Source organism: Rhagoletis pomonella, unplaced genomic scaffold (genome assembly GCF_013731165.1).
Source record: "Rhagoletis pomonella isolate Grant_MI unplaced genomic scaffold, Rhpom_1.0 Rhpom_scaffold_03400, whole genome shotgun sequence".
NCBI classification, from domain to species: Eukaryota; Metazoa; Arthropoda; class Insecta; order Diptera; family Tephritidae; genus Rhagoletis; species Rhagoletis pomonella.
Window position 1 is genome coordinate 1,785 of NW_023461952.1, and position 12,043 is coordinate 13,827.

General features: G+C 40.1%; 1 protein-coding gene across 1 annotated transcript; it reads right to left on the reverse strand.

Annotated features, from left to right (window-relative positions):
• Nucleotides 1-10,137: 10,137 nt before the first annotated feature.
• On the reverse strand, nt 10,138-10,884 carry LOC118754105. Its single transcript, XM_036488965.1, has 2 exons — nt 10,635-10,884; nt 10,138-10,489 (listed from the first exon to the last, which is right to left on the reverse strand). Exons 1-2 carry the CDS (start codon nt 10,665-10,667, stop codon nt 10,148-10,150), a joined length of 375 nt encoding a protein of 124 aa, XP_036344858.1. The 5' UTR covers nt 10,668-10,884; the 3' UTR covers nt 10,138-10,147.
• Nucleotides 10,885-12,043: the final 1,159 nt, after the last annotated feature.

The window sequence follows — 12,043 nt, forward strand, 5'->3', positions numbered from 1 at the left end:
ACGATTTTTTTTTAAATTCGAAAAAATGTAAATATTTCAAAAACGGTGACACTTTTACCTGAAAATTTTTTGTTTATCAGGGAGCTCACCCCCCCCCACCTACCTTCCCCTAAAGTTTGGCACGTTACTTCTGGGACACCCTGTATATAGATAGATGACATCGGATCCTGTTTCTCGTCATCTAAATATCTTTTATATGCGGACGATCTAAAAACGTATTCTGTCATTAAAATAATGCAGGATTCCATTGCCCTCCAAGGACTTGTAAAACTTCATGATTTGAGCACACGGAACCATCTACATCTAAATACAAACAAGTGTTCACATCGTACACATGGGCGTAGCCAGGTAGGGGCAGGGAGCTCGAGACCTGCCCTTCCCCTCTAACTTCGAATTTTTGTCCTTTATATTTAAAAATAGTACCAGCAAATTATAGCCTGATAATTATATGTATACCGAAACTCAATGTCACGAAAAGTAACGTGCTTTTTCATTTTTTCTCTAAGAGCCTTAAAAAAAACTCTATTTACGAAGGAAATGTCGGCTTTATAGTAGAGCTGTCAAACTATCGATAGTCAAGTCCATCGATGTTTTACGATAGTCTTAAGGGTGACTATCGATACTATCGATATTATCGACATATTTCAAATGTTTTTCTAAATCCATTTATTTTTCGTTATCTTGCTTTTATAAATTTGTTTATTTTAGCGGCTCACGGTTGCATTTTTTTGCAAAAAGCAATTTCAGAAATTTTCCCTGCAATTCGCCTTTCGGGAAAAAAAATTCTTTCGAATAATGCTTTACATGCAAGGTGCCACTGCTCGTGGAACTGCTTTCTGTTGTTTTATTCACACATATGGTTTCATTCCGTTTTATTCACATGGCGGCGAAAAAATGACGTCACTGCAAAAAAAAAATACTTTTTTCTCGCACACCGTCCCACAGTGTAAGATTTGACCTATTTAGCTGCTTTTAATTCTGTAATTCGTATACTATTGAAGATAGATTAATGAAATTTTGCACAAGGTACGTTATAAGACAGGCGAAGCTTTTTACAAAAAATTGGTCATTTGGAGTTACTGTCACCCCACCTGCAATTTTTGAAAAGACAAAAACTGAAATATTTAACTAACTACAAAGGCTAAAATGCCAAAAATTGATATTTAGAACATTATAAACTGACAGAAATGGACTTAAAAATAAATATTTTTTTTTTAGTTATTGGCGTGGAAAATATCGATAAAAAAGCCAAGTTGGGTCAACAAAATTCCGTTATAAATTCAATATTTCTTGCTCTGTTTACAAAAATAGGATACCACTACAAAGGTAATGAATTAGGCTTTCTCTATTCAAACGGAAAATATAAGAATTCGTCTCGGTGGAGATAAAATGCAAATGAATTACTCGAAGAAAATGAAATTCCTAGTAGGCCTAAAAAAAGAAAATTGCATTAAAACCTGCACTTTCCAGCAGCTAAAATTTTGTTTTTTAAAGTCTAAGAGGAGTGGCAAATGAACTGAGATACAAACTTTATCGAATAGTAGCGGATGAGTTTGCAGTTCTAATGAAATAAATAAATTGCTAAAAATAAATTTAAGTTATCATGGTTTTACCTTAACATGAAATACTCAGTCCAAGTTTACTAGTATAGGTTAGGTTGAGATGGCTAGGGAGAGTGAATCCCCCTTACACTTAGGCCAACTAAAGGCCCATTGTGATACCATATGCAATCTATGTTCCCCTATGATGTTGCGGTGCTTACTTGGGATCAAACCAATTCCTTAACGTGACGAATATCGATAGTGCTCTTATATTGATTTCCGATACCTCTGCAAGGCCTTGTAGGGCTTTGCGAACGTCTGTAGCCATCTTCTGCAGAGTGCCGGGCACTCGCATATAAGGTGCTGTACACTCTCTTCCTCTTCTTCGCATCTGCAGCTGCGACAGTAATCTGGCGCGTTCACTCTCAATCTCGAGGCATGTGTGCCGATTAGACAGTGACCTGTAAGAATTCTTGTAAGAATAGATACCTCGGTGCGTTTTAGCCCTAAGAGTGCAGATGTGCGTTTTTTATTGTAGGCAGGCCATGTAAGCCTAGCCGTTATACAGAAGGAGAGGTTTCTCTTGCGTTCGTTTGCTGCTTGTACGGTGCTATTCCTTGCATGTAGTTTGAAAGTGGCCATTGGTATACCTACCATGTTCTTCCCCGGAAGGATTGGGGTAGTTCGTCAGCTTTGCAGTTGCCCTCAATATCTCGGTGTCCAGGCACCCATATGAGTTGTATTCTATAATGCTGGGCCATCTCGTTTAGAGATCTGCGACATTCAGTGAGAGACTTTGTGTTGTCTACGTATGAGTCTAGAGCTTTCAGGGCTGCTTGGCTGTCAGAGGAGATAAAGACCTGTCTTTCCTCCTTGGGTATTCCTGATAGATACCGAGTGGCCTCCTGGAAAGCCAGTACCTCCACCTGGTATACACTGCAATGGTCGGGAAAATATGTTTCCAGTTCCAGCTCCGGGGAGAAGACTCCTCCCCCGATCTTTCCGTCGAGTTTGGAGAGATCAGTGTACATATTTATAGCGTTGCGTATATGGTGAGGCCTGGTGTCCCAGTCCTTTCGAGTGGTTATGGTAATTATATAGCTTCTTTTTGGTTGTTTGTGTTTCCGACAGGGTAGGAGTATGATGTATTGTGGAACGATTTTCCGTCATCCCTTGTCAAATTTGGTTTGGAGACAAACCGGTTTCGGCGTTGTGCCATCTTTAGTGTCATTTTTTTTCGTTCTGAAAAATTACACTGAAGATGGCACAACGCCGAAACCGGTTTGTCTCCACACCAAATTTGACAAGGGATGACGGAAAATCGTTCCACAATACATCGTAATTATATAGTTTTTGGTGAAGGTGTTTGATGGTATGCAGTAGTCAGTACTTGCAGGTATCGGTATGGGCGCCCTTGTCCCTAGGATTATCGAATGGCCTGATGGACCATAAGTCCCGAAGCCTGCCTCTCTAAGTCTTAAGGCTGCTATAGTGGCTATTTCCCGAGCTACTAGATCCATCGGGGGCAGATGTAGGGCCGCGTTAAGAGCTACGGTCGGGGAGGAACATGCATAGCTCTGCACTCCTTTGTACCTTTTGAAAATGCCTGAGCGCTGTTGTCTTATTGAGGGCTTCGTAAAGCAGAATCGAGCGAACAATGGAAGTGTAGATCCAGTGAACTAGGTGAGAAGCCCCACGATGCATTGATCGCCTTTTTACAGGTTAAGAATGCTGTGGTGGCTTTCTTGATGCGTTCCATTGTGTCGTCATTCCAGAGCAGTTTTCTGTCAAGAACTATTCCAAGATACTTGGCAGAGCGTTTAAATTTCAGGCGTGAGCCATCGAGTTTGGGTGGTATAAGAGCCGGTACTTTGTATCACCTGGCAAAGAGGACTAGCTCTGTTTTAGCTGGGTTCACCTCAAGACCCATGTTTTTGGTCCAAGTAAAGAGTGAGCCAAGAGCAGCTTCTATAAGATCACATAGAGTTTGAGGCAATTTTCCCTGTACTATAACCGCTACATCGTCGGCGTATCGACAACCCCATGTCCATCCGCCTTCATGCGCAGGAGCAGTTGGTTCACCGTCACTACCCATAGGAGTGGGGAGAGAACACCCCCCTGCTGAGTGCCCCTACTAATTCTGTCCCCCCCCCCCCCAATTCGGAGCTAACCACCCTGCTGGAGAGCAATTGGTGGATGATCCTAACCAGGGGTTTTTCCACCCGTAGGTCCGTCAGAGCCGAGGTAATCGCAAACGGGGACATTGTTGAACGCCCCTGCTATGTCAAAGAATGCTACTTCTAGTGATTGCTCAATTTTTGAGACTAGCGTGTGGAGGGCAGTCTTCGTGGATCTGCCCTTGCTGTAGGCATGTTGCTCATTAGATAACAGATGTCTTATATTAGTCCCCAGGAGTCTTTCCAGAGTCTTAAGTAGAAAGGATGAAAGGGTGATAGGCCTAAAATCGCCAGGTTTAGCATGAGAGGCTCTGCCTGTTTCGGTATAAACACTACCTTGACTTCTGTCCAGGCTCCGGGAATGTAGCCGAGTTTTAGACAGCTGGTGAATATGGTATTTAGCCATGGCCTTGTATGGTCCATGGTGTATTGTAGCTGTACCGGATATATTTCATTGAAGTTAGATATGGCCCAACAGATTTTCGATTCGTTGATGAGCTGTGGTGTAGCCTCTGCTGATTCTGGATCATATGACGTGACATCACTGCTTTCTGGGAAGTCATTATCCAGAGTACTTTAACGGTTTCTGAACTTGAGTCAGTCCAGGACCCATAATCTTTTTGGATATAGCTAGGTGCTCTAGGTGATTTTGCGAGTACCTTACGGAGTCTAGAGGCTTCTGATGTAGTCTCTATCCCGCTACAAAAATCACTCCACTAGGTGTGTTTCGCTTTCCTGATGCCTTTCTTGTATAAGTTAAGTGTCGATTTATATTGTGCCCAAGATGTCTCTGGGGCGTCGCGCTTAGCAGCATTGAAAGCTTTCCTGCATTCTTTGCGAAGTTTATTTAGATCGGAGGACCACCAGGGAGGTTTGTACGCCTCCCTGGTTTTCCTCTTGGGACATGCCTTGATAAGCGATGTCTCACAACTCTCAGCGAAAAAGCTAACAAGGTGATCAACTTCCTCCCTACTTTCTGGTGCATTAAATGGTTCAGAAGGTAGGTTCTTATATACAAGTTTTCTTTAATACCCCCAATTAGTTTTGCTGATATTTCGTATCTCTTTAGAGACAGTGGGCGAGTCTAATATGCTAAATTCTATGAGCCTGTGGTCTGAGAAAGAGTGCTCTTTCAGGACCTTCCACGCAGAGATCTGATTACTGTAAGATTCACTAACGAGGGTGATGTTAGGAACTTCCCTTCGATTAGTTGTGATAAATGTAGGGTCGCTTCCCTTGTTGCGAATAGCCAGATTTGTGTTTAGCAAATAGTTATAAAGTGATGGGCATTTGCGTCTCCTCCCAGCAGTAGCATCTTGTCCATCGGGTTTGTACTTTTCACCAACTCCATTAGTTCTGTGAGTGGGAAAGGGCCCTGATCGGCATGGGCCAGGTAAAAATAGGCCAGCCTGTATTTTCTTGGCCCTATTTCTAGGCTGACCGTGGTTATGTCAGCAGTGCTGAATTGTGGTAGGATAAAAGAGTTTATATTAGTTTTGACTAAAATGCAGGTGCGGGGTTTTCTCTTACCCTGAACACTGAATAGCTTGTACTTCGGAGTCCACAAGCCACAGATCCTATTACCAGTGATCCATGGCTCTTGGACCAAAGCGATGCCTACTTCACCTGAAGACAGTTGAAGCAGGAGCGCAGCAGATGCTGCTTTACTGTAATTTTTCATCACGCGAGTCTCTCCTCTCTACCACCACCACGTTGGCTTCGTCGTCGCTGAGAAGCTCACGCTCTGTATACAGCCTCCGTAAGGCTTCACCTACTTCGGATCTTGATGAGGCGTAACCGCTCAGCTCTTCGGTTGCTTGGTCGTCGACTTCCATCTCGTGGTCGCTGGATGGCTCGTCCGTCTCCACACAGGCTGCAAGGTTTACTAGGTTTACTTCGGTGTCAGTTTTGTAAACTTTTAGCGTTGTTTTTCCAAAGCCATAGCTCACCCCATAGTCGCTTTGTGCGAGTGCTTCCAGACATCGTCGTTTAGGAGCAGGACTACCTGCATCGTTGCTCGCTCAGTTGGCTCCGTGTTAACAACCCTCCAGTTGTGTGTAGGGAAGCTGGGATTAAATTCCTGCAGCATTTCTAAAATATCTGCAGGTTGGGACGGCGTAACAGGTACCCATACGCTGTTCGCTGAGTGACAAGCTACACTACAGGAAAACCCAGGATTTCCGGTGTTTGCCGTGCAGGCTTTCCATCCAGTGCTACTTCTGTGCGTAGCATTGGCCTTTGGACTTCTCGGCCCGGGAAGTGCTTTACTCCTACTGCTGGTGGGTGCAGATACACCTGATGTCTGCTTCGGCATAGAGCTACTTTTGGCTAGGCCCGTGGCTTTGCTGGGTGCGGAGTTTGTGACTCCTTTCGGTCTTTGTTTCGGAGCGCCGAACTCCCGTACTGGAGTTGAGGTTTGTATATTTGATGTTCGTGTTGTTGTTGTAGTAGTTTTAGTTTTATCCATATTTTGTCCCACGAGAAGCGGAGACCCGAAGCACTCCGTTCGCGACTGGACTTGATGAAGGGCCCCCCAGCCAGGCTGATCCTCGGCACGGGTCGTATGATACCTTGATCTGGCCCTGAAAAGAGTAGGGAGGGAAGAACTGGCAAGGAATTTGGTCAAAAAGGGAAGCATAGGTTTAGGGATTTAGGAGGGATCGCCGCTCGAATTAGCCGCCAGGGCCTTACCAGGTGTCACCACGGGGAGGCCCCGTTTACTAGGGGAGTGCTAATCACAATGCAATTAAAACCTACGAGTCGAAGCTTTGTGATGTCGCGTGTGTGCAAGTTTACTAAAATCCCAAAAATGTATATTCATTAAAAGAACATACTCAAAAATTTAAGACCAAAATGGTATTTTGGCAATTGTTGCATAAATCACATAACCCCGACAAATTAAAGATTGAGATTCAGTTTCAAATGTACAAGTTTAAATATTATTGCCCTTGGTAATTTTCCAAATCAAACCCCGTCCCGCCCTACACTTTGACTTACATTTTTTAGTTGTTATTGTTTTGCCTTTATTAGGCAATTCTAAAAACATTTTTGACGTTGTTTTGAAATTTGGCGACATAAAATAATGTAATAAATATTTTCTAGAATATGGAAATAATACACTGTACGTCCTGGGTAATCTTTGTTCGTTCGTTCATGAAATAATGCTGCCAATTTTTGTCCCCTTTGATCCAATACGTGCAAATATTAAAAGCGCGTGGAAAAAGAATACGCTATCAATGAAACGATAGTGGCGATCGATAGCTATGTTAAGTGACCAGACTATCGATACTATCGATAGTATCGTCGATAGTTTGACAGCTCTACTTTATAGAATAGAACAACAGTAGAAGGAAAACCCACGAGTGCGAAAGAACATGTTTCACATAGCAGCGAAATGAGACCGTAACAAGAATAATCAATTGCTTGATCTCCCTGCAAAATCACAAGGTATCATGACAACAAAGTGCAAAATAAACATTGGAGAAAATGCAAGAGCCAGGGATGTAGCGAAATATGTGCAAACCATTTTACCCAAAATTTTTTAAAAGTTGAAAAGGAAAATTAAAAACGGCTATGAGTGCTTTCCCAAAATTTTCTTGCTCCACATTCATTTCAGTTTTGAACAACGGATTAGGGAAATATTTTTCATTAGGGAGTCATAAAAGGACAAATAAATATAACTCTGAGCTGTTTACCGTCTTTAATGGTTAAAAAATAATAACTCAAATTGGCAGAATAATGTCCCAATATAATATTTAAACAAGTAAGGAAGTTTAAGTTCGGGCGGAGCCGATCATTAAATACACGGTGCAAGTATTATATGTGTTTCACCTTTCCGAAAACTACCGCTACATGGTAAGCAGGGGTGGTTTTATCCCTATTTTAAACATCTTCGATAGAACGTTCAGATATAAATAATTAGGGTATTCACAGTTTACTTCTAAAGTTAAAAGGTGGTAACTTTAACAAGATAACACACTCGAACTGTGAGCAACCCTTACGTTTAAATAAAGTATTAAGTTGATCAACAATACCACGCATTGCTAGACCGTTTGCCTTTCACGCGTTTGTGTTTAGAGAGCATCAACAAACCACATACATATTTCTCTCTATTCTCTCTTCTCTTTTTTATACTCAGCTAGCACAGCGCAAAAATAAAAATAAAAATAACCTTTGCCAGCTCCAGGCAGGCGCAAAGAGAAACTTATGTACAAGCAGCACTGCGCCCAAAGCGAAATTCATGTATGTATGTACAAGCAGCGATAGATGCCAGTTTAACACAGAACACAAACATGAGACAAAGTCTAGTAATTTTGCCCAAAAGTGTTATCTCTAATTAGTATGGGAACCAACAACAAACAAAGTTACCACATGGTAAAATGTTTTAAAGTTACCAGGTGGCAAAATTAACACAGTAGATAATATAGAACTGTGAGAGAGAGAACTAAATGAGATAAACTTATATAGTCATATTTGGGCGGTATCACGTATTTTTTGCTAAAGAATTATTGCAAACATAAATTTTGAATAAATGAATAAATTAGCCCCTGTATTTACTAATTTATCGAAGATTTCGTACATTACCGTTATATGGGATGTGGGCGTGGTTATTGTCCGAGAAATTGGTGGAGCGGTTACCAAGATATACACATGTAATCATAAGTGTGCGTGGCTACGCCCGTTTTCCAAAAATTTATAATATTCTTATTTTTCGTCTGAAAATTATTGTAAATATCAACTTTGAGTGAATAATCTTCACTAGTTGCTAAAATGTCGCAGTTTTCGTATTTCTGAAAACTGCCGTTATATGGGAGGTAGGCGTGGTTATTGTCGGAGTTTGCCCATTTTCAATACCATCCGTCTTACGCCCGAAATAAAGTAAACGTACCAAGTTTCGTTAAATATCTAAATTTTTACTCGAGTTATCGTGTGCACAGACGGACGAACGGACGGACGGACAGACAGTCACCGCTTAATCGATTTCTCTTTTCATTCTTATCATTTATGTGTACATTTGTCTATATCTATCTTGATTCGTTTGCCTGTTACAAACAACCGTTATGTGAACAAAGTTATAATACACTTGTGCACAAGTGCGCTCGGGTAAAAAAAAACCCTACGCACTATACCTGAAAACTTAAACAGACCAATCGTTATGGACATGAGTCTTTCCTATAAATTTTTTTTTGGAAGTTTCGTCAATATCTATGTGAGTGGAAAAACAATATTTGTTGCCTCCGCTGCATACGTTATATAAACAAGTAATTTTTAAGCAAAAAACCAAACCGAATTCAATTCTCATATAACAGTATAGATATATATATATATATATATATATATATATTTCTTGATCCAATGATCGGATCTAAACCAGATTGGTATGGGACCACCTGATACTACCTTTCCGATGCGAAAAGAATTATCGAAATCGGTTGACGTGGTCCAAAGTTGTGCGGTAACATACATAAAATAAAACAAAACAAAAATATTCCGATGAACTGATGATTTGGAAGTCGGTTAAAAATAGCATATTAAGGCATGTTAGCATATCTATTTTAAATTATAGTTAAATCACTAGTTAAACTTAACTAAAAAAATTACACAGAATTTTCTGTTGTTGAGTTTAACTAATGATTAAACTATACTTAAAATAGACACGTTAACGGTCGTTAATGATATTTTTTATTTATTTTGCAATATACCAACAAGTAATCTGCATACTCAAAATTTTGAATACGCCTTTATATTTATACATACATAAGTATGTCATTTAAGAGAAGACATTTCGGTGATTGCAACGATGTATACATTGTGGGTTTGGGTACCGCCACGTTAAAACCCTGCCCAATGAAAAAAAAACATGCCTCGAATAATACCCCTTTTTTGATAACGATCACGGCAAACGTAGAAGGGACTAGGGCCGCGACATCGACCACATAACATCGATGTTTCAAGTACCGATGTTTGGTTGGGGTCTATATCGACGTTGGTAAAACATCGGGTAAAAAACATCGATGTTAAAAAAAATCGATGTTTTAATCACTTTTTTTAATGAAAATTTGTAATAAATGAGTAAAGTTGTCTGCATTATACCTATCACATAATATAACCTCATACATAAAAAGTCAGCTTGGGCACAGGTTCAGGTATTGTACTGATGATGTGAGCTTAAACTCGACTATTTATGCAAACAACTTTTTACGCATAATGCCCAGTATATTCTTTTAAAGCGTGCATTTTTATTTCGCAGAATAACAAAAACTCAACAAAACATAAGTCAATTAATTCAATGAATTACAAAAAAATTAGACACTTTTGCGAAAAGTAAATGGCTGATGCAAAAATCAAATAGTGGTGAATATACCATAATTGTCGTATAATAACAATACTGAATAACATTAATATCACTCTAAGGCCCAAAACTTACTATTAACAGTTTGTAAAAAAAAGCAGTTTGTCCACTTTTTCTCCCGACAACAAGCAACTTCTTTTACAGGTAACAATATTTCCCGCGATGGAAAAAACACGTTCTGGCGGCACGGAAGTTGCCATCACTATTAAGCATTTCATTGCTATTTTCAACAAAGAGTTTTTGTGGTATCCTTCTGCCCACACATGCAGGGGACAATCCGTTAGCTTAACGACTGGGCTCTTCAAATAAATTGGTAATTCCGGTGGCATCGTATTTAATGTGCCTAGTTCATCTAGAGTCCTTATCCGTTTTTTGATTTCCGAGCCTGTGGTGGTCGTCGCATAGACTAAAGCCATCACCTGAAAACAAAATATACGTCAACATTTAGTTAAAATATGCATTTTACTCGTTATTTCAAAAATGGCATACAAATTACTGGCAAAGTTTTATGTCCGCATTAGGCACTTATTCATCATGGTTCATTAGATAGAAATAAATACCTACCACTTTCATCATCTTCGTTGACTTGTTCAGCATTTGCTTCCTCCTTCATTTCAGAAGTCAACTTCCGGATTGCCATCCCCACTGCCACACTGTCATCGAAATGGATGTTTTTAAACCTCGGATCAAGTATCGTAGTTATCGCAAACTAACAATGATGCTCGATGTTTTTGAACCGCTTGTTCCATTCTATCATGATGTTGCCCTTCAATGTAGTTCCCAAATTCGTATTGGTTGTAGCTCCCATGACCTTTGTTCGCAACAAGCGAACCACTGGTATAACGATGCTAGATGTAACAAACTTGTCACCACAAACTTCTTTTGTTGCAAATTCAATTGGTTTGAACATAACTACAAAATCCTTCAAAACTTCCATGTCGAGAGCTGACACCATTTGTGGTGCACTGATGTTGAACGTGATTATATTATTAACAATTTCTTGGGGAAATAAGAACCTTTCTACCATGTAATATGTGCTATTCCAACGCGTTGAATCTGACTGAATTAAAGTATTTTTTTCTAATAGCTGAGTTTTTTTACTTAGTTCGTCACTTCCCACAACGCTAGGTCTAAACCAAGTCACAATGGACTTTACCTGATCCAAAACAATTTTTAGCTCAGGAAGAGAGTCAATGGACTTTTGAGCTAGCAGATTCAATAAATGCGCGAAGCAATAGCAGTGCTTTCTTTTTTCGAACGCTAATTCTACTGCTTTGATCATATTGCTTCCTCCATCGGTTACAACTGCTACGACCTTATACTTATGTTCCACTCAGTACAAACGTTTGATAACACCTCAGAAAGATTTTCCCCAGTGTGACTTACTGTCAGTTCTTTCACGCCAAGTACAATGCTTTCCAATTTAAACGTTTTTTTTTTTTATTTCCACAAGATGAAATAAAATGCGCAGTAACTCCAAGAAATGCTTTCGTTTGGTGTGTTTCGGTTCACACATCAATGGTTAAACATATGAAGGGTACCGTCGACAATTCCTGCTTAACCAAATTCGAAATGAAATCGTACTTTTTCTCCAGGAGAGTATCGAACGTTTTCCTTGAAGGTATTTAATACAATGGCGATACTATTTTTAATAAATGACAAAACCCTTCGTCTTCCACGATAGTAATGGGCTGATTGTCCCGGCATAGCATGAACAAGATAGCCGCTGTTATTTTGTTACTTTTATAACAGCCGTCCTTGAAAGAGCTTATATTTGCGAAAGACGTTTGTAAAATCTGCTGACCCCCTGATGATAGCGCAGATACTTGGTGTGATGAGCTGGAACTTGGGCAAGGTTCTGAAGATGCGGGAACGAGACTTGCATTTTTATTCACTTCAGTGCCGTCGGTCTTATTAAGCACTTTTTCGGAAGATGTTAGATGGGTTACGAAAATATCATTGTGCATAGCTTT